The 23537-nt window shown below is 44.9% G+C and overlaps 1 protein-coding gene across 14 annotated transcripts in view; it reads right to left on the bottom strand.

Annotated features, from left to right (window-relative positions):
- LOC128835124 (polyamine-modulated factor 1-binding protein 1-like) overlaps positions 1 to 23537 on the bottom strand; it is a 99865-nt gene that overhangs the window by 35686 nt on the left and 40642 nt on the right. For 10 of the 14 annotated variants that reach the window (XM_054024528.1, XM_054024521.1, XM_054024522.1 and 7 more), the window contains 5 exons: positions 21887 to 22002; positions 19446 to 19520; positions 16645 to 17190; positions 14846 to 14992; positions 4482 to 4673 (listed from right to left, as the gene is read on the bottom strand). In XM_054024528.1, the coding sequence (XP_053880503.1) occupies positions 4482 to 4673; positions 14846 to 14992; positions 16645 to 17190; positions 19446 to 19520; positions 21887 to 21937 (1011 nt within the window). In that variant the 5' untranslated portion in view covers positions 21938 to 22002. The remainder of the gene's footprint in view (positions 1 to 4481; positions 4674 to 14845; positions 14993 to 16644; positions 17191 to 19445; positions 19521 to 21886; positions 22003 to 23537) is intronic. The other 4 variants (XM_054024530.1, XM_054024525.1, XM_054024520.1 and 1 more) reach the window with 4 other exon arrangements.

Consider the following 23537-nt stretch of genomic DNA (forward strand, 5'->3'; position numbering starts at 1 on the left):
ATACCTCAATGTGCATTAGAGGTCAGGAAAATCTCATGTAAACATACCAGGGCCAATTGTGCTTTTTTTCCATTGTAAGTCTGGCATTACTCCACTGATTTCACAAGAATAACTGCAGTTTGGCTCACTAAATATAGATTCCGAGCCACCTAACTACAGAAGAATTCTGCTGAGATCCTTAGCATTTAAATACATTAGTACAAATAAACTAAGCCCTCACAATTGAAGGTCACTTCATTCAGTCTTCCAACAACATTTTATAATGTTTCTCATGTTACAAATTAAGTGTAGAAAAAAAATTAAAATGCTTAACAAATGTATGGGCCCAACGTAGTTCAGGCCTACTAGATGTCTTTCTTCGTTCGCAGGTTGACAAAAGCAGGGAGTGCTGCAGATGGATGATTAGCTCCTTGGGTGCAGCAACTCATTGAAAGCTTGATTGTACTCCTTGAGCATACTCCCACTGAACTCAATTAAAGCCTTACTGTTAATTTCCAGGGGAGTTGCAAGTGATCAGCAATTCTCAGGATGTGAGCCTAATATAACAAATGGCTTTGACAGGTCCAGTAGGATTAACAGTCAACTCACCTTGATCACAGGGAGTGGTGTTCTGATCTGGGATCTCTAAGAGTCAGGGGGGATTGTGAAGGTCAGATACACAGAAATTTCTCTTCTGCTCTCACAACTCCACTTGCCCCAGTGACCCCATCCCATCTCCTGATCTCCCCTGTGCCCACTCTCATCCCCTCCCTTACTTTTCTCCTTAAACTCTCACTCTTCTCTGGCTCCCTCCTCTCAAAAAACAAACATACTTTAGTCTCTCCCATCCTAAAAAAACCCCAATACATCCCACTTGCCTCTCCAGCTATTGCCCCATCTTCCTTACACCTCTAAGCTCCCTGAACATGTTATTTACAATCACTGTCTGGAGTTCCTCTCCTCCAATTCTGTCCTGGACACTCTCCTATCTGGCTTCCACCCCTGTGTTCCACTGAAACTGCTCTTGCCAAAGTCCCTAATGACCTCCTCTTAGTCATATCTCAGAACCAGAACACCATCTCATCTGCCTTGACTTGTCAGCTGCCTTCAACTCAATCGACCATGCTCTTGAAATCTTGTCCTCCCTTGGCTTTCATGACTTTGTCCTCTCCTAGGCCTCCTCTTACCTCTCTAACTGCTCCTTCAACTAGTCCTTCTGAATATCCCCATCCGCCCCACAGTGGTGGTTCCAAAGGCTCTGTTCTTTGCCACATTCTCTTCCCTGTCTACATCAGTAGTCCTCAGACTGAGGATTGCGAGCTGCAAATCGCTTTTTAATGTATCTCTCGCGGCTCTTTGCAGCACATGATATTAAAGCACAGTGTGATTTAACTATTAACCAATCTAAGTTATTAACCAAGCAGGATGCTTTTACTATGATCACATGTTTCCTTGCATGAGCTATTGAATATATAGTACTATAATAAATAAAACAACGAATTCACACAACTGTGGCTCTTTTGGGTAATGTTGATCGCTAATTTGGCTCCTGAACCACTGAGATCTGACAGATTTATTTGGGCATAAGCTTTCGTGAGTAAAAACTTCACTTCATCCGAAGAAGTGAGGTTTTTACTCACGAAAGCTTATGCCCAAATAAATCTGTTAGTCTTTAAGGTGCCACCAGACTCCTTGTTGTTTTTGTAGATACAGACTAACACGGCTACCCCCTGATACTTGACACACTGAGATCTGAGTATCACTGCTCTGTATCTCTGGGTAATCTCATTTGCAAACACAAGTTCAACTACCGCTCCATGCTGACTACTCACAGATCTACCTCTCTACCCTAGACCCATCTCCTTGTGTCCAAACTAAAATCTCTGCATATCTGACGTCTCCTTGTGGATGTCTGCTCAAGCTCAACATGGCTAAAACAGAGCTCTTAATCGCCCCTTCCAAAACTCTCCCTGCTACCTCCTTTCTTGATTACTGTGGACAATACCATCATCCTGCCTGTCACGCGGGCCTGTAACCTGGGTGTCATCTTTGTCACAGACCTCTCTCTAGCACCTCACATTCAGGCTATGTCTTAGTCTTGCAGATTCTTTCTGGATAACATCTCTAAAATATGATTTTTCCTGTCCATCCACACAGCTAAAACTTTCACCCAGCCTCTCATCATGTTGCATCTTAATTACTGCAACATCCTTTTCTCTGATAATCTTGCCCCACTCATGTCCATTCAGAATGCTGCTGCAAGGATCCCTTTCCTAGTGCATTGCTTTACCATGTCATCCCTTTGCATCCTTTCATTGGCTCCCTCTTCTCTATAGAATCAAACGTAAGCTAGCTGTCTTCATTTTCAAGGCCCTTCACAGCCAATCCCCACCCTACCCTGTCATCTCCCATTCAGTACTGAAATGTTGACTCCTGCCTCTAACTAGCCCATGATTGACCTTTCATCACTCCCTTGTTCAATTTTCAGATTCCTTTGTGCTTTCTCCCATGCTGCTCCTCATGCTTGGGAGGAGCTCCCCATAAACATCCACAGAACTAACACATTATACTCTTGCAAAATCTTCCTTAAAACTCTCTTTGCTATGATACCTACAAAAAACTTTACAGGGGTTAGGCTGCTGGTGTGCTGAGACTGTTGCCTCTCATGCTGACCAGTACTGTCTCATTGTTTACTTGCCCTCCCCCATCTGTCTGTATCCATCTGTTGTATCTTGTCTTATATTTAGATTGCGAGCTTTTGAGGCAACGACCATCTTTTCCTTCTGTGTTTGTACAGCTCCTAGCACATTGGGGTCCTGGTCCATGACTAGGACTCCTAGGCACTGTGCTGCTGCTGCTAATAATAATAATAATTAATAAAGGTGTTAATATGTATCAATAACTTAACTGCCTCTTCAGATGTTTACACTGGGAGTTTATTCTTCACTTTGGGTACAATCTGTAAGTATTTTGGATGGTGCACAGTAGCAAGGCACTAATTTGTGTATATCATGTCAGAGTTTTAGAGCAAATGCAACCTCAGTTACTGAAAACAACCCAGTGATCGTGTTAACTATATAGTGAATAAGAAAGACTGTACCCTGACTACATTCTTCTGCCATAACAGGAACCCTCAAAGCTGGTCTTAGCTGAAAAAATAGTAAATAGCCATCTTCCTGAAAGCTACTGTGCAATATCGCAGGCTAGCTCCCTGTTTGGGCCTGATCCCAAATCACAGAAGTCAGTGGAAGAACAAACAGATTTCAGTGACGCAAGATTGGCCCCTTACTAGGGTTGCCAACTTTCTCATCGCACAAAACCGAACACCCTGGCCCCGCCCCTTCCCTGAAGCCCCACCCCCTGCTCACTACATTCTCCCTCCCTCGATGGCTCGCTCTTCCCCACCTTCACTCACTTTCACTGGGCTGGGGCAGGGGGTGTGGGAGGGACGGAGGGAGGGCTCTAAATGGGGGTGTGGGCTCTGGGGTGGGGCCAGAAATGAGGGGTTGAGGGTGTGTGAGGGGGCTCCGGGCTGGGGCAGGGAGTTGGGGTTTGGGAGGGGGTGAGGGTTCCAGCTGGGGGTGTGGGCTCTGGGGTGGGGCTTGGAGGTTTAGGGTGCAGGAGGGTGGGGGTGGGGCCAAAGGATTCAGAATGTAGGAGAGGGCTGTGGGTTGAGGCAGGGGGTTGAGGTGTGGGAGGGGTGAGAGTTCTGGGCTGGGGGTGCGGGCTCTGGGATGGAGCTGGGGATCAGGCGTTCGTGGTGCAGGAGGCGGCTCCGGGTTTGGGGAGAGGGTTCGGGGTTGGGACACGGGCTTACCTCGGGCAGCTCCTGGTCAGCGGCGCAGCGGGGCTAAGGCAGGGTCCCTGCCTGTTCTGGTATCACGCTGCGCCTGGAAGCAGCCAGCACACAGAGCTGGGGGGAGGGATAGCTCAGTGGTTTGAGCATTGGCCTGCTAAACCCAGGGTTGTGAGTTCAATCCTTGAGGGGGCCACTTGGGGATCTGGGGCAAAATCAGTACTTGGTCCTGCTAGTGAAGGCAGGGGGCTGGACTCAATGACCTTTCAAGGTCCCTTCCACTTCTAGGAGATGGGGTATCTCCATTTAAAAAAAAAAAAAAAAAAAAGAGCCCTGTGGCCACCCTGCCTAGGAGCCAGACCTGCTGGCTACTTCCAGGGCACAGCATGGTGCCAGGACAGGTAGGGACTAGTCTGCCTTAGACCTGCAGCACTGTTGACCAGACTTTTAACGGCCCAATCAGCGGTGCTGATGGAGCTGCCAGAGTCCCTTTTCGACCCGGTTTTCTGGTCAAAAACCGGACACCTGGCAACCCTACCCCTTGCTTATGTATTCCACTAAAAAAGAAGCAACAAGCCGCTTTTTGTTTACCAATCCAATACTGCCACACTCTATTATCAAAGACACTGACAAGTAAACTCCAGTGTGTTAACATGCAGTGCAGCCTTTACAAATTCAGTGCAAACACACTTCCTTTCATAAGCACCTTCTCATTTTCTAAAACTGATACTTTTTGCCTTTCCCGCTCCTTTGTTTTTTCAAGTTGGGACTTTAACTCTTCCATTTCAAGAACCAACTTGTTTTGCTTCATTTTGGTCATCTGGGCTTGTTTTTCCTCATTATTCTGAATTCTTTGCAGCTGGGCTTTTAATTCCTCCATTTCAACTAACAAACTATCCTGGGGAAAAAGAAAAAAACATAGAGCACACTTACTATTATTCTGTATTCATTCTAAATAAATGTTTAACAAACCCTGATTCCTTGTAATAAATATGCATTTATACATCCTGGGACAAGATCATGCCTCTAGATCTGCCCCAACCATAAAGAAGTGTCACAGCTCTAGTTACAGACTCAAGAGTTCCATGCATGGGGAAGGCTTGGGGTGATATTAACCATTCTGTGGATTCAGGGGCCAAATTGGGCTGGGTCACATTGTTTCAGATGACTTTGCCTTTTTTTTTTTTAAAGGCTGCCACCTTGTTCTCCAGAAACTGAGCAGTTATTTTAAAAAATAAGCAGGAAATCCTAGTCTCATTGAAGCCAATGAGAGTTTTGCCACTGATTTCAATGGGGCCAGGATTACACCTCAAGTCTCTAACGCCTATGGTTGCAGAGTAAACCTGGAAACCTTGAAAATGTGACATCAGCATCAGTACTACCTACCTGCATCTGCACAGAGCAGACTAGGCCTCCAGCCATGGGGCTTTAGACTCCAGCCCCAGGCCGCGTGGCAGTGGGCTCCAATCCCTGGCTCTGGCTGCGTGGCGCTGACCCCCAATCCTGCCAGCGGTGGCTGGCCCCAGGCACTGACTCCTGTCCGTGCGCTCTGACTCCCAGCCCTAGTCACTGACCCCAGGTGCCGGTCCCAGGCACTGACCCTGAGCTCCAGCGGCTGCCGGCCCGCCCTGGGTGCAGATCTCCGGTGCTGGCTGTGGGCTCTGGTGGGTGGTGGCTCTGGATGCCAACCCTTAGCCCTGGCCGTGCAACAGCAGGCACAGTCCCCAAGCGCCAGTCCCAAACCCTGGCATCAGCCAACCCCCCGCTGCGTGCTCCGACCCCCAGCCCTGGCCGCTGACCCCGGGCACTGCTCCTGGATATCGACACTGGGTTCTGGCAGGTGCTGGCCATAGGCACCGATCCCCAGCCCCAGATGCAGATTCCCAGCCCTGGTCACACAGCAACAGGCAGCAACCCCAGACTGGCAGGTGCTGGCCCTGGACACCGACCTCCAGTCTCGGTTGCGCAGCAGCAGGCTCTGGCAGGTGCTGGCCCAGGACATTGACTCCTAGCCCCAGCTGTGCAGCAGTGGGCATATACCCCAAGTGCCAACTCTGGGTGCCAACCCCTGGCCCCGGTCGCACAGCAGCAGGTGCTGGCTCTGGGTTCCAACCCCTGGCTGCATGGTAGTGGGTGGTGATCCCCGGCCTCAGCCATGCAAATGTGGATGCTGACCCTGGGATCTAGTGGGTGCTGGCCCAGGGCGCCAACTCCCAGCCCCAGGTGCCGACCCACATCTCCGGCCTTTGCTGTCTCACCCTCCACCCCTCCATCCATCCTCCCTGGCCCCCGCTGCCTTTCCCTCGACTCCTCCATCCAGGTCGTAACTTGCCAGATTTGCTGTGAAAAGTGATATTAACAAACATACAAATATCATTTTTCACAGCATTATTTTTATTATTGAGTCCACAAAAAAAACCCTACATAAATAAATTACAATGATCTGGATGTGTATATATGCATATTTATTTGTTTTTCCCAACGCCAATAAAGTATTTTAGGAAAAAGTGTCAGTGCGGCCACCAACAAGAATTGGTGGCCACACTCTGAGGCCACCAAAAATTTGTTGTGAGAACCCCTGTCTTAGATTCAGGACTGAGAAAGATCACATTTCACTTCTTTCATTCTTCAAGGAGACAGCTAGCAAAACAAAGGAACTTGAGACTTTATATTCCTGACTTTTCCAAGAAGAAGAAAAAAAGGTGTACTAATTTTTCAGGCCATTGGTGCTACACCATAAATAAACCAAAAATAAATCAATAAAAACACGAGTGTAAAACACCATTTCCCCACCCTCCCTTACAGGTAATTTTTAAGAGTGTTACTGTGTGTTAATTGTCTCAAAATCAGATATCTCATGACTCTGGTCATCCCTCAAGAAATCTTTATACCCTCAAGATTAATGTTATATAGAGGCACTTTTCACAGCAACACATCAGCAATCACTGCTAGCACTAGAAACAGACTACTCATTGCACATTAAAACTGGACAGTATCTTGTAGACCAGTGGTTTTCAAACTGCGGGTCACGACCCAGTACTGGGTCACGGCAGCTCTGGTCAGCACCACCGACCAGGCCGTTAAAAGTCCTATAGGCAGTGCTGCCCGGCTAAGGCAGGTTAGTCCCTACCTGTTCTGACACCGTACTGCGCCCCAGAAGCGGCCAGCAGCAGGTCCAGCTCCTGGCGGGGGGACACGGGGCCCCGCTGTGCCACTGACCGGGAGCTGCCCGAGGTAAGCTCCCAACCCCATGCCCCAATCCCCTGCCCCATCCCTGATCCCCCCTTAACCTGGAGCCCCTTCCTGCACCCCAAACTCCTCATCCCAGCCCCATCCCAGCTCCCCTCCCATACCCCAACCACTGTCCCCAGCCCAGAGCCCCCTCCCACATCCTGAACCCCTCATTCCCAGCCCCACCCCACAGCCCTCAACCCAACCCTCTGCCCCAGCCCTGAGCCCCTCCCACACCCCAAACCCCTCATCCCCAGCTCCGTTGGGTCGCAGGCATCAACAATTTTCTTCAACTGGGTCACAAGAAAAAGTTTGAAAACCACTGTTGTAGACAACAGATAAGACCTCTTGAACAAATCCTCTGTCCTCAGACAGCTAATGGAATCCTATACCTGAGTCCCTTGTTCAGCTTTGTTAATATCTTTGACCTGCTGAGTCCAGTACACAGCATATTCTGAAGAAGGACGCTGATGGATATAACATATGGCAGAGTATGTCCTTCCAGGTAAGGCTGAAGACTTTTATTCCTTTTCAGTTGTACAGTATGTTACGTCTACTTTCCTCACAGTGTATACTGTACCTGGGAGAAGGTCTCCCCACCCGACCTCCATTACCCCAGGCTATCCAGATCCCTTGAGTGAAGGCCACCAACTACTCTTTCCTAGTTCCCTTGATGTGCTTCCCCTGAGGGAGGGCATTTCTCCTCAGACTTTGCCAATACTGCACTACAATATCCTGGAATTGGGGAGGGGAGGAGTTAACAGGTGCATCTTTCTTCCCATCTCCCAAATCATCTGCTGAAGCCTCTATGGCAGTGGTGGGCAACCTGCGGCCCACGGGCCTTACGCAGCCCATCAGGGTAGTCCGCTGATGGGCCACCAGACAGTTTGTTTACATTTGCACGGCCAGCCTCAGCTCCCAGTGGCCGGGATTTGCCGTTTCCGGCCAATGGGAGCTGCGGGAAGTGGCGGCCAGCATGTCCCTGCGGCCTGCACTGCTTCTCGCAGCTCCCATTGGCCAGGAACGGTGAGCCATAGCCACTGGGAGCTGCAGGCGGCTCTGCAAATGTAAACAGTCTGGCAGCCTGCCAGCGGACTACCCTGACGGGCTGCATGTGGCCCGCGGACCACAGGTTGCCCACCACTGCTCTATGGGCAGCCACTGCAACTCCATACCCTGCAATCAGGTAAGAGGCTACCTGAGCAGGCAAATCTGCTTCCATCTTCCACCTCCTTTTCATTGCAAACATAAAAATTTATGTATGTTCCAAAAGACCAAGACTGGCCACACACTCATCCAGACCATCCTTTTCATGAGATGTGAGGGCCAGTTAAAACTCGAGTGCAGCTGCACTTTAATTCCTTCTTTCTATTGTAAGCATTTAGTCATGTCGTCTCTGCTGTTCCAGAGCTCTAGACTGTAATGGCTGTACACTGATGGCACTGTGGATGGGCAGGGTTTTCTTCATCCTCAGGTTTGCATATTTAATGATGTCTCAGGACTTGGCTTAATCATATATAAAGTCAGATGTACTGGTCATATAAAGCCATCTTATCAGGAACCAGGAGTTGTATTTTTCATTACTGGGGGAAAGCCTCAATTCAGTCAGTAGGCAAACGGATTAATGCCCTTGATGCCTATTTACCATTGGAAAAAGCTATTTACAGAGTAAGAGGTTCTCCTAAAATGGTGAGCAAAAATGGGAATCCTATCTGAGGTTTAAAACACTCAGTAACGTGCATTGTTTGTATTGCCTGGGGGTGTTGGATTGTTTCTGAATGTTTATTTGAATATTTTTAAAAGCCTTATCCTTTTCTTCTGTTAGGAACAGTTTTGAGTAGGAATCAAATAAGACAAAAATAGTAAAGGTGCTCTTCCAAACTCTACCCACAAACTGAACTCTATCCTCTCACGGTACAAAAATGAGATGCCATTCACAATAGATTGTGCAGATCTACATACTATGATTGTCCACCAGCTTGATCAGCTGTGAAAGAATCAGTGCTTAATTTGTGCCTGGGCTTGCCAGGGCTGAGCCCCAGAACCTGTAGATTGGCAGTTCATAGCCCTGGCACCTCTGGGCTTGGCAGTTCCTAGCCCTGGCACCTCTGGGCTTGCTGCATCAGTTATGAATGTAAAAAAACGGCTCTAGCCCCAGCCCCGCTTTCATTATAAATTAAGCACTGGAAATAATTAATATTGATACTGTATGTATAATTAGGCTTCAGAATCAACACCTCACAGAGATGAATGGCAGTTATTCACATTTCTCAGAACTATCGTTTCAGGCTGCCTGGAGGCTCTGTGTCAACAGGTTCTCTGAAACCATGAGGGCTAGATTTTCTGGTTTGCTAAGGCCACTCTGTGCTGCATAAACAGGATAACATGCACTTAAAGCAGCTGGAGATACTCAATGGAGCATTCCCCCTGTGTACGAGGGAATTACTACTGGCAGAGGCAGTTCATCTACCGTCTGTTCCCCAACTCCTGGTATGAGAGTTTAAGGTGTGCAGCAAGTCTAGAACCCAGGCCTGTAAAGTTACCAGGTAGCAGACAGCACTATGGTGCCATCCATAACCTGTTGTTGCTTTATTAGCAATGACCCTCTGTGGACACAGACCGTGGAAAGTCCCACCTCAAGAGGTCTGACAGCCAGCAGCCTCATGGCTTCTGATTGGCTCCCTACCCTACATAAACCCAAAGGGACATCCAGGTAATAGTGTGGATCTCATGTAGCTGCTAGAACCATTCCTGCTCTTGAATTCCTGGTTTTGACCAGGGCTTGATCTGGACTTTGCCTCCTGATCTGGAACCTGAATCCTGACTCGGACTCTGACCCTTGGTATTGACCCTAGTCTGGAACCTGACTATGAGAACTCCTCCATTACTCCCAGCCTCAGGTCTGACCCTGCCCTGACCCTTGGTTCGGAATGCCCTTGTCAGGATCCTGACAAAGAGGGTGAGAAGGAGACATGGCAACATGGAGCTTTGCTTTGCTTGATTCTCCACGGGCATACATTAGAGCTGCTCCCCTGCAGCTCAACATCAGGAAGCCCTCTACTTGGACACTGTGGAGAATTAACCCCTTAATTTTCAAATGAAAGGTGACATCTAATGCTCCAGAATCTAAGCTATCACAAAAAAGTACTTGGGCTTGCTGAATTGCTGTGAGTTGGCCCAATTTACCCCTGGCTTTGTGTCAGTTCTAAAAACTGCAGAACAGGACATACTGGTCTCCTTTAAATAAAGATTATTTTTTGTTTTTTTCCCCCTTCTCTGATACATCAGTTTATTCCTGAAAGCAGTTTAGCATTGAATAGTCATTAGGGGCTTGAAATCCAGAGGCCATGGAAGTCAATGCCAAAACCCAGGCCCAGATCCAAAGGGACTTAGATGCTTAAACCCCAGATTTAGGTACCTAAACCCTGCACCACCTAATTCCAGGAGAGGAGTTCCTGGCTGCAGATCACAAGCAGTGATAAGCACCACTCGGCCTAAAACTGTGAGAGGGATGGGGCTTAGAACACACCCCCAGTAGAGATGTGCTTATGAACGACTGATTTGGAGATGCTTCCTCATAAGGGACTGTGTTGTGAGTATTAAGAATTTGGAGATGTGCCCTTGAAGTAGGGGTTGGGAACAGTGCATGGCTGCGTGCAGCAGTTCATCAGAGATGCTTTCCAGTTTGTTTTATTAAAGTTTTATTCCTTTCTCATTCTCTGGTTTGTTAGTTAATGAACCCCAATGTCGTTACAGCCTCCTTGCCTGGCTAGCTGAAGCAGCTCCTCAGGATGCTAGCTTTTGTGGATCCTGTTCTTAGGCATCCATCTCTCTCCATTCATTACTTAACTTAGGCTGTGCGGATCCTGTGATTTTCAAGGCACCTAAAAGTTAGGAACTGCAACACTGAGCATTGCAACATCTAAGTCCTTTTGTGGATCTGACTTCCATGGGCTTTGGATCAGTCCTTAGCACATTTGACTAGGAATTAGGCGCTCTGGATTCTCTTCTTGACCCACTATGAGACTTCAGGTAAGTGACCACTTCTCTGTCTTTGTTTCTCCCTCTATAAAATGGAAACAAAATTTACCCACCTCTCTAGTATACTTTGAGATCCTTGTATGGAAAGTGGTCTACACACGCAAAAACATGTTATTGGAATTATTGTTCAAATAGCTAAAAACAATGTAATTTCCCTCCACTGTCCAGAAAAATCAGGACTGTAGCTTCCTCACGGGACAAGAAGGAACCAACATTTATATTTCTGTCATTAATGGTGGCTTATACGAAGTTAGCCAGTGGGTAGGTTCCACATCACACCTTGTGGACAGTATAAGCAAAGTACACAAGGTCTGAATAGGCATGGAGTTTAAACTACCTGTCAGCCCCAGTGCTGGTCCCTCTAGAGCAGGGGTCTCAAACATGTGGGCCGCGGGCCGCATGCGGCCCACAGGGCTCTTATGTGTGGCCCGCCAAGCTCCCTGCTCCCCCCTCCCGCCACTCCCCGCACTCCCCCGCCCCTCTGCCTACCCGTGGGATTGCCTCCTGACGCTGCAAGCCCCGCACTGCTCTCTGAAGCAGCCGGCAGCACGCCCCTTAGAGCCGGGCGGGAGGGGGAAGGAGGCACAGGGCTCCGGCATGGCCTCCTTCCAGGCACTGGCCCCCGCAGCTCCCATTGGCCGGGAACAGGGAACTGCGGCCAATGGGAGCTTCGTGGGAGGTACCTGGAGGAGGGGCAAGAGCAGCACAAGCAGGGAACCCTGAGCCCCTCCCTCTCCCCCAGGGGCTGCAGGGACACGGTTCCAGCTGCTTCCTGGAACGGAGCAGCTTGGAGCCAGGGGCCAAGGCAGGCCAGGGAGCCTGCCCTGGCCCCAGTGAGCGCCACTGCCACCCCGGAGCCGCTCTAGGTAAGTGGCACCAGGCTGGAGCTCATACCCTGAACCCCTCCTGCACCCCCAACTCCCTGCCCTGAGCCCCCTGCCACATCCCACACCCCAACTCCCTGCCCTGAACACCCTGCACACCTCCTGAACCTCAGCTCCCTGCCCTCAACCCCCGCTGCACCCTGCACCCTATCTGCACCCCCTGGGGGCAGTGTTGGGGTGGGGACTTCAGGGAAGGGATTGGAATGGGGCAGGGAAAGGGTGGGAAGAGGTGGGGCATGGGCGGGGCCTAATTGGAAGGGGTGGAGTGGGGGCGGGGCCAGAGGCAGTGTCGGGGGGTGTCAGTGATGCGGCCCTCAGGCCAATGCACTAGTCCTCATGCGGCCCTCAGGGTCATCTGTGTTTGAGACCCCTGCTCTAGAGCAGGGCTGGAACAGACTGGCAGAGCAGCATAGGACAGACTCTCCTGTCACTGTCTGTGCTATATCTGTTTCGTGTGTAACCCACTAGTTAGTGGGTTACATGTGGACTTCACTCTCCAGAGACCCCTCTCAGGTATCTTTCAGGAGCAGTAAGTTCACTTTCAAATTTTGAAAGTGTATCAAGAAATAGAAACAATCACAGACAACAAGCATAATAAAGCCAGTATATTGTTCACTGCATCCAGCAGATGGCAATCTGCTTATAGCACCAGATAGAAAACAGCGAGCAGAATCTCCTAACTGCTAATATGTGCCCAAGGATGAGTGTGTTGAGAGGAAAGAAGTTGACGGTCATAACATATTTTAATTTTGTGTATTTAAAAAAATTTTTTTTAAATGAGTGAATTTGAAAAAGGCACTGGATGGCAAGCAGGCCTTATATAATAAGGTAATGAATAAACCATATAACTATTAAAACACTTATTTTTAAAATACTTTCAATTTACACACACATTCCATGAAAGAGAGTACCTATTGTTTGCTCCCTAACAGATTTTAAAAATACAACTAAACAGAGTTCTCCAGGAATTCTTTCACCAATAAGTAACTTAAATCATTAATATTGAACAATTCAAAGAAAATAAGATAAGAAAATGAGAACAGGAGCAAGTTCTGGACCAACCCTATTCAAGGAAAACTTCATCCTAGATGGGGAATTTTATCTTCCCAGATCTTGAATGTTTGATGCAGATATTCAGGGATGCAAAACAAAGATCCCTGAATGGGGGAGTAAAAACTGTTTCCTGCATGATTAATAGTGGTTTCTACTGAAAGTGTTGGATCTTTTAAGAACTATTCCCCAACTATTAGACAGAAGATAGTCTGAAAGCAGAAGGATGTGAAAGGACTCTGTTACTTACAGTAGAACCTCAGAGTTATGAACACCTCAAGAATGGAGGTTGTTTGGAACTCTGAAATGTTCATAACTCTGAACAAAACATTATGGTTATTCTTTCAATAGTTTACAATTGAGCATTGACTTAATACAGCTTTGAAACTTTACTACGCAGAAGAAAAATGCTGCTTTTAACCATCTTAATTTAAATGAAACAAGCACAGAAACACTTTCCTTACTTTATCAAATTTATTTTTAAATTTCCCCTTTATTCTTTTAGTAGTTTACATTTAAAACAGTACTGTACTGCATTTGCTTTTTTTGTCTCTGCTGCTGCCTGATTGTGTACTTCAGGTTCCAAATGAGGTTTGTGGTTGACCCGTCAGTTCATAACTCTGGTGTTCGTAACTCTGAGGTTCTAATATAGTTACAATAACACTATTTTACTCTGCAGTTATTTACTTATTTTTGCAAAAAGAACCAGTTACATAATGCTTAGAGAAGATTGGTTCTACAATTGTTAAATTTAGTTGATTTTTTTTTTTTTTTGGTGTGCCAATTTGGGCCCCAATCCTGCAAAGATTTACACCTTCATGCACTGTGAGTAGTTCCATTGCTTTAACAGTACAATGTATAGTGTAAGATTATGCACATGTGCAAGTCTTTGCAGGATCAGGATGTTGGGGTTATTTGCACAGGATTTGACTGATACGTCTCCAGCAGCTAGGGTGTACAAAGCTCCTTTGATTTCCCCTCTCCCATGTCATGCCAACCACTGCTGAGCTGTGCTTAGTGCTTTATATTCCTACCAAAATCAATTAAGGTTGGATCCTGTATTTACACTTTGTGTGCTTGTGAAAAGCTAAATAAGCATAATGTTGCAGGGAATATTTAAATTTGTAAATAACATTTATAAATTAAACGTAAATAAAATTAGCACTGTCAGTACCCATCATTTTCAATCCAAAGGAAAAGCAACATTATCTAACAGGACATTTTCCATGTTATATTTCTGATACTTCAGGTCAAGTCCTTCATTTGTACAAGTCTACCTGTGTTTCCCTTCAGATTTAAATGGATCTCTTATCTCTTCTGCACTAAAACTAATAGTAAATCAGACTATTTCCAGACTGCAGTTGCAATCATGGATGAAAAACTGTCACACTGCATGTTGACAAACCGGCAAGACAAGTTAATTCATGAAATTTCAGGTGTATGGCAGCAGGTAGATAACACTTTGCAACTTTTTTCTAATTCAGTAGATTCAACCATATTTCAGGCTTTCTTCAATGCAGGTAAGGAGGGAAGGAGAAAACACATATGGAAAGAAAAGTCTGATTTATAAGAATGTTTATCCTTCCTAGACTACAACAAGTCTTGTTCTTGGAGACAGCCCAGTACAGGTAATATCCTTGATGAAACTGGATTCTGCAGGCTTCACTAAGTTCTTTCTCTACTGATTCGGTTTCTAGTTGATATTTAAAACTTGACCCATTGGGACGTCTGTGTTTTTATCTCTCAAGCAGTTCTGCTATTCAGTGTGATCTTTTTAAAAAGTGCTTCATAAAGATACTCCCAATTCTTGAGACCTCAGAAGTACTTTGCAGGAAAAACAACAAAAACAAAAAGTGAAACTGACTTTTACCGTTTGTTGCTGCTTCCCTTTGCTCTCCTCTTCCAGTTTGTTCAGGTCTGATCTGCTTCTCATATATGCTAGTTCATTTTTACACATTCCTACCAAACCATCAAGAAGGGAAACTTCCCCTCTCAGGTGCTGCTGTTCTTCCTGATTTAATAAAAGGAAAAATTAAGTTGGTGCAAGAGTCAATGCACATTTTATAGAGGCCATGCACATTATATTTCTAGTTTTCATATGACAAAAAAGAGGATCTTGTTAATACTTATAATTCCAAGTTGCTATTGTTTTCATGGATTCTGGCTGTTGCACACCAGCATAACTTGTGCAGTGGTTGGTCACACCCAGGACAAACAAGTCAATTCAGAGATAAAATATAAACCTACATAAGGCAGAGAGTTGCTAACCAGCCATTTATTTAGGAGGAGACACTTAGATCCTGATCTTCCAGTTACATGCTTGACTTTACACATGGGAGTAGTTGCACTGACTTCAACAGGACAACTTGTGTAACGTCAAGCATGTGAATAGCTGTTAGCAAGATCAGAGCCTAGGCATTAAAAATATGAAAGAAAAAAAAAAGCCTTAGGGGAAAACCCACTATAAAAAATCCCTTATGGAACAGTTCTCTATCTTATTGATTTTTAAACAGAAAATGATAACATTCTTATGGAAATTGAAACATACTGTAGAGTTCAATAAAGAATTCTATCCCTGCTGTAGAAGTCTATAGGGTGGTTCAAAAAAACCTAAGAAAGGATAGAATTCTCTATTCATTCTACAGAACTTAAAATACTAACCTTATTACAGTTCTACAGTAGCCTGTTGGTTTAGGTCCCAGTTCCTCAAGGTACTTAAGCGCATATCTAACTTTTAAGCATGTGACTTCAGTGGGACTATTTGAATGCTTAGGATTAGGTTTAGTACCTCACTGAACTGAGGCTCTATTCTCTTAAGTTCTCCAGGAACATTCTGTAAGGGTAAATCCATAGGTGTTCAGAAAAGGAGAGTTCTGATTATTGCTGAAGTTCTAAAGGGGTGAGGAAGTGAAAAAAACTTCTTAAAAACAGGATTACAAAAGGTTAAAGTTGTGCTATGGGACAGCATAGTTTTCAATATTCAATAGCGGAAGTTCTCTTCTACTTCAAACATTTAGAGTCAGATTCCGCCACCATACTGAGTAGCACCTTATTCTAGAGGCAAGTCTGCTTTATTTTAAAGTGGATTTTGCAGTACAATATAGACATGATGGAATTACACCAAGGATCAGGTTGGCTTGCAGAGTTCTTTACCGTGTAAAGACCAAACATGAACATTTATTTTTCAGTCATTGTTTCATTAAAACAGGGCTCCCTCCAATGAGTATCCAAAGACCTCAGCAAAATATTCATTATTATTTTGGGGCACTTAAAATGCTGTATAATAAACATCCCATACCATGTCATGTCGTTACCTCTAACATGTCATTAACACTAATGCCACCAAAAGTGAAAATACTGGAAAACTGTGGGGAGTAGGCGGAGGGTTATATTCTCTCTTTTTTTAAATCCACACATTTCCATTACTTAGGTTTCAGCCACCTCATCTCATGTCTGATTACAGCAAAAAAGTAGATAGCAACCAGACATAATTAGAAAAGATGAATGATTCCATCTGGAACTGAATAGTGTTGGTTCTGTTTAAAGTTCCCTCCTTCCTTGCAATGCCCTCTAATCTACATATGCACACTGATATGCAGCACAGGAAATAACAGAAGCACACTCCTCTGAAGTCATATTAAAAGGCAGGTATCTTTGACTTACCACAGAGCAGGTTACTTCACTCTCTTGTCCTTGAGCTGGTTTATTATGCTCTTCATATCTTTTCAGCTCAGCTTCTAGCTTCACAATCGTCTTCTGCAAGGCCTCCTTGTCCCTCTTGGACTGCAAAATGAACTTGTCGTACTCATTTTGGAGCTTCCTTTCCTTTTTGCAATTTGGACACTCTGGAACTTTGTGTGTCTCGGCTGACAGTCCTTCTGATGCTATCTTTGAAGATGGCAAATCTAACGTGGATTTGTTTTCCAGTTTAATCTCTCTAGTACTATGAAAAGGCACTACTAAAGTGTTTGAGCGAGCCCTGAAGTATCGACTGTGGTCTGTTGTTACTTTACTTTTATCCACAGCAATAACAGACTGGATGGGTGCTGAAATTTTCTCCGATGGCTTCTCCACCTGAGGCAGGTTGATTTTCTGCCCCCGGATGTCTCTGGAAACATCTAGGTTTGATACATGATCCTTGCAGCTTTTGTACATAGATCTGGAGGGGGTACTGAGACTGAAGTGAATAGGAGGAAAGGAAGTCTGCAGCTGTGGGACCCATTTTTAATTGTATTACTTTCTCAAAAAATAATAGTTAAGTCAACTGTACTATATCTAAAGAAACAAAACAGCATGATTGTTTCAAGATATCATCAAAGCATAGTTAACTGGTAGTTAATTTTTTTGTTGCATTCTTGCATTCTCCTCCAATCTCCATTTGTAAGCACAGAACAATAAATAAGATCTCCAAGTACTGAATTATGGAGATATTCCAAAGGAGGTTACTACCATGATGTGAAGCCTTTAGCATTCATAAATCTCAAAGTATTTAATTAAGCAAAGTAAGCATTATTATATATAAGGAAACTGATGCACAGGGAAGCTGAGTGACTTGCTCAAATTTACACACCAAGTTAGTAACTGGATAGGGTGACCAGATGTCCCAATTTTATAGGGACTGTCCCGATATTTGGGGCTTTGTCTTACATAAGTGCTTATTACCCCCCATCCCCATCCTGATTTTTTACACTTGCTATCTGGTCACCCTATATCTGGACCAAGAATAAAACTAAGTTATAGAAATTTCAGAAATTCCTAAGTGACTTGTAATCATAAATCATTTAAGCGCTTTTGAAAATACCACTCCAGCTCTCCTGGTTCTCCAGCTAGGGCTCTGACCACTAAACCACTCTGCCTACCATGAAGTTAATGGGAATTTCGCTGTAGTAAGGAATGACTAAGAAATGCAGGATTTGGCAGGTACAGAATTCTTCCCTAGATTTATTATTTATATAGTACCGGCACTGAATTCCACAATATATTGATAGATAATCTACTTACCAGGTTGAAATTCTCATTGGCAGACTCTCTCTACTTACAGTTACATTTCAAGTTTTAAAAATTATGGCCTGATTCTCAATTACTTTGCACCTTGTGTAATCATTTACACCCATTCATAGTCATAATAATGACATCTAACTCTTATACAGTGCTTTCCATCCATAGTTCTCAAAGCATTAGCTCCAATTCATCCCCGTGCTAGTGCTCAGTCTGGGGGAAGCCAATGCACCTTCCCTATTCTGGGGTTGTTGGGGGTTAGATCAAGTCAAGCACAGTTTAGAGCAGCCTTAAGGGTTGCCCTAACTTGCATCACCACTGCAATGGCCCCTACAGGAGCTGTGCCACCCAAGAACAGCTGGAGTCATGACCACCTCATCTCAATCTGCACCCAACATGCTTCAGGCACCAAAGGCTCCTGGATATTCCTTGTGGAAGTCCTTATAACTGCTTTATTGTGGCTGTAAACTGCTACCATTCTGATTTGTTATTGTTTTATAGGAACTTTACACAGGTGTAAATCACTATTCACAGTGCAGAGTTCTGGAGAACCAGACCCTCTTAGTAATTTTAAAGTACTACTGTCTACGTGAAATCTAGTCCATTTAGAAAAACGAATTCAATGTACAGTCATTTCAGTTACTGGACTACACCTGCCCCTGAGTCCCCTTGACAATTCTGTGATTTTAAAAATCACATTTTCTTACCTTTTTTCTTTCCCCTGATGCTGTATGAAAAACCCACACAAACAGCAGAACCTGACTAGCTATCCAAGGAAATAGTGAAAAAGACTGTACACCAAGTGCTGTCAAATGCACAAAGTAATCAAGCTAGAAGAAAGATCTCATATTTTGCTATAATAACCTTTGGTGCTAACTACAATAATAGCAGGTAAAAAGTTTTCAGACAGAAGTGAGATTTTTTTCAAGCTGACAGTGTCCCTCTAAGAGGTATAAATAGGACTGGAAAAAGGGAGTGAAATAATTAGCTGACAAAGATTCCAACCTCAGCCAAAATAGCACAACAAAAGGGCAGAAACAGTGAGCCTTATAGCCCTTTCCAGATCAATAGATCAAAGGAATAAAACAGTATGGGGAAAAAAAACTTTATTTTTTTTAAAGTGCAGATAATTATGGAAATACTAGGCATCCAAGATGAAAGAAGAAGAGCCACATAAGAAAGACAAATAAAAGTGTCAAAAGAATTTTTACACACACTTACTTAACCTGTGTGGTTTTGCACCACTTTCAACTTGGTCTTAACCCTACAGGGCTGATTCTGCTATCAGCTGTACTAATATAATTCAGGAATAACTTCACTGAAGTCAACAGCATTACATTCAAGTAAATCCAGTGCAAGTAAAAGGTAAAAAACAGGCCCAAAGTTTTAAGCACCAGGGAGTAGAGAAAACATGTTCAACTTGAATGCAGTTGTAACTGGTCTAGTAGCAAATGCTTTGGCTTTACCTTTCTTGCATTTGTAGTCTCAAATAATCCACTTTTTTTCATGGGATTCTTCTGAGCAGAAAGTGCACAGAGTGTCTTCAATTAAAATAGAAATAGCAAAAGATCAACAAAGCTTTTCACCAGACTAATACAAACAAACCTGTTTTATTGAACCAGTTTATATGTATTTTCTATAGACAAGATCCTCTACTAGTAAAGTTGGTAAAAGACGTTTCATAAAGCACTTTGAGTTCTGAACTGAAATAAAAAAATCTGACCCACTTCATGTAAAGAGTAACTCTTACATACAGGCCACATTTCAGAGACTGACTGACATTAGAAAAGTGTTCTAATTCACAAGGAAGCTAGGTTCAGAAAGTTTCACACACCCCTTCATCACAGTTTTGAAATAAGATTCAGCTAAATCAATTATATGTACAGCTTTTATTTTTGTACATGTTGTTACTGTCACTCTTATCAACATAATTAAATTAATACAAAAATAGAACTGCATTGCATCAATGTTTTTCAATTATTATAAATCGGAGTTTGAGAAATTTAATTGACAACCAAGGTCCAAGCCTTTAACCTGGGTGAAAAATACTACTGATATGCCATCCTTCCCTCAACCCCACCCTCAATCAGAACACACTTCCTGCAATTTAAAGGCACATTTGTGTGCTGTTTAGTGTGAACTATATTTAACTGTAATATATTGTCAAACAAGATAATGTACTGAAAAAAAATAAATGTGACTTACGGGTATGGCTGATTGCATACCAGAAAAAGCTATTTGTTGAATAAGTTATTTGATGATACTGATGAAAATGATCAAGTGAAATATGTGTGAAGACTGTTCAATCAGCTTGGTTCACCAGCAGCTCTTGCTTTTGTTACACTTACCTGGCTTCCCTCCACTTTTTCTTTCCCCTCCCTATTAGGTCATGGTGTCTCTTTTCCCCCAAGAAGTAGTTTTCAGTGTCTGCTTTTTCTTTTCCTTCTCTCCCCTTATTCCTCTCTTGCTGTCTCTACACTGTGTTCTCTGCCTCTCTCTCCCTTTTTCCTCCCATTTCTCTGGACACCATCTAAATCATAGGTGCTGATTCTATGAGTGCTCCAGGGCTTAAGCACCCATGTGGAAAAAACAGGGGGTGCTCAGCGCCAATCAGCTGGCGGGAGGCACTTGGGGGAGGGACAAGAGCAGCAAGCGGGTGTGGGGCATCAGGGAGGAGGTGGAGCGGCGGTGGGAAGAGATGGGGTGACAAAGGGGCCTCACGAGAGGGCGGAGCAAGGGCAGGGCCTCAGGGGCGGAGAGGGAACAGGAAGAGGTGGAATGAGGGCAGGGTCTCGGGGGCGGAGAGAGAGCAGGAGGAGGAAGAGCAAGGGCAGAGCCTCGGGGGCGGAGAGGGAACAGGAAGAGGTGGAGTGAGGGCAGGGCTTTGGGGGCAGAGTGGAAGAGACGGAGCGAGGGCAGGGCCTTGGGGGAAGAGGCGGCGCAAGGGTCTTGGGGTGGGGCACTCACCAGGAAAAATAAAAGTCAGCGCCCATGCTCTAAATACCTTACCTCTCTTATGGAAGCACATCTCATTCCCCCACTCTTGCTCACCCTCACACATCTCCATGCATCCACCCATATTCTCACCTAAAGGGCTTGGAAATATTACCAGATACCTACTAGTCAGAGAATTACACTTGCTAGCTACTGGCCTGTACAAAAGATGAATGGGTGGGAACTGGCCTGGGGTAATACTGTGGTAAGAGACCAATCTCCCCACAGCTGCCAGGGAAGAGGAGGATGCTGGAATTTCTACCAAGATACTGTCTCTAGCTCCTTTTTAGTGGCTCTTTCATATCAGTCTCTAGCTACGGGATGTCAGATAAATGTGAAACTCTCTGAAAATCCTTGGTTGGATGGGGTCTCCACTACTCTAACTATATCTTTGTTTTTGAGTAATCCCTCTCAGTGAATAGCTCCATTGCCTACTTTGGCTCACAAAGTTCCCAAGCAGCATTAGGGTGAAGTTGACTTTAATTCTTGCCACTTTCACAACTGCCCATAGGATTCTGAATAGCAACAGACACAACTGACGAGACTGGTTAGCTTTTACTGTGCTGCATCTTGGGAAAGCTCTGAGCAACAGCAGAAACACTGCACTTGGACTGTACATTTGCAGACTTAGAAGACTGCCCTGCATCAGTTTACATGCAGTTCATGTTTATAATGGTTAGAAGTGTGAGGCCTGATTCACCTCTTGTTTATGCTATTTTAAATCAGAAATAAGGCCACTGGTAGTCAGTGTAAGACTAGTGGAAGGGGAGAGGGGGAGAGACCCATTTTTTAAAATAAAAATTTACTTTCCACAGAAATTGATCAGATTTACCCAAGAAACCCTCCTATTCACCATGAGCACGTGGATTTTTAAGACCTGCTGCAAATCACTGCCAAGAAAAAAAAATTATACCTGGTAAGCGCTATCTTGCATTGAGGTGGTTTTCATAGCTTGACTTTTCATACATTCTGCTCTACTAGCAAAACTCCACGCCCATAGGAAATGATGAAGAGCAATAGCCAGGAGAGCTGAAAACAAAGATCTGTGTGAGCTTCGATGTTGTTGGAAATTTTACGATATTTCAGTGGGATTTTCAGTCATTTATGCACTTTTCAAATCACACCCAATAATTCTGACGCACAAGGAATTACATGCAATATCCCCATTAAAAATAACATCAGTAATATTCATGAGTAGGGCCTGGAACTTTCTGTACCGGGGCCTAGGTAATTTGCTGAACATCACACAGCAACTCAACTGCAGATTAAGGTATAAGAATCTAGAATTCGTAAGCCCTGGTCTACATTACGAGTTTAGGTAGAATTTAGCAGCGTTACATCAATTTAACCCTGCACCCATCCACATGACAAAGCCGTTTTTTTTTTTTACTTAAAGGGCTCTTAAAATCGATTTTTGTAGTGCTCCCACGACGAGGGGATTAGCGCTGAAATCGACCTTGCCGGGTCAAATTTGGGGTAGTGTGGGGTAGTGTGGTCGCAATTCGACGGTATTAGCCTCCGGGAGCTACCCCAGAGTGCTCCATTGTGACCGCTCTGGACAGCACTCTCAACTCCGATGCACTGGCTAGGTAGACAGGAAAAGGCCCATGAACTTTTGAATCTCATTTCCTGTTTTGCCAGCTTGACAATCTGCAGGTGAATGCAGATCTCATCAGCAAAGGTGACCATGATGGAGTCCCAGAATCGCAAAAGAGCCCAAGCATGGACCGAACGGGAGGTACGGGATCTGATCGCTGTATGGGGAGACAAATCCGTGCTATCAGAACTCCGTTCCAAAAGACGAAATGCCCAAACATTTGAAAAAATCTCCAAGGGCATGAAGGACAGAGGCTATAACAGGGACCCGCCGCAGTGCCACGTGAAACTTAAGGAGCTGAGGCAAGCCTACCAAAAAACCAGAGAGGCAAACGGCCACTCCAGGTCAGAGCCTCAGACATGCCGCTTCTATGATGAGCTGCATGCCATTCTAGGAGGTTCCCCTACAACTACCCAACCCCTGTGCTTTGACTCCGTCAATGAAGTAGCACGCAACAGGGATGCGGGTTTGGGGACAAGGAAGATGATGAGGAGGAGGTTGAAGATAGCTCACAGCAAGTAAGTGGAGAAACCGTTTTCCCCAACAGCTAGGAACTGTTTCTCATCCTGGACCCGGAGTCAGTATACCCCAAACCCACCCAAGGCTGCCTCCCAGACCCACCAGGCGGAGAAGGGACCTCTCATGAGTGTACCTTTGTAAATATTATACATGGTTTAAAAGCAAGCGTGTTTAATGATTAATTTGCCCTGGCATTCGCGGCCAGTACAGCTACTGCAAAAGTCTGTTAATGTGTCTGGGGATGGAGCGGAAATCCTCCAGGGACATCTCCATAAAGATCTCCTGGATGTACTCCCAAAGCCTTTGCAAAAGGTTTCTGGGAAGGGCAACCTTATTCCATCCTCCATGGTAGGACACTTTACCACGCCAGGCCAGTAGCATGTAGTCTGGAATCATTGCATAACACAGCGTATGGTACCAGTGTTTGCTGGCATTTAAACAATATCCG

This window comes from Malaclemys terrapin, chromosome 3 (genome assembly GCF_027887155.1).
Source record: "Malaclemys terrapin pileata isolate rMalTer1 chromosome 3, rMalTer1.hap1, whole genome shotgun sequence".
Taxonomy (NCBI): Eukaryota; Metazoa; Chordata; order Testudines; family Emydidae; genus Malaclemys; species Malaclemys terrapin.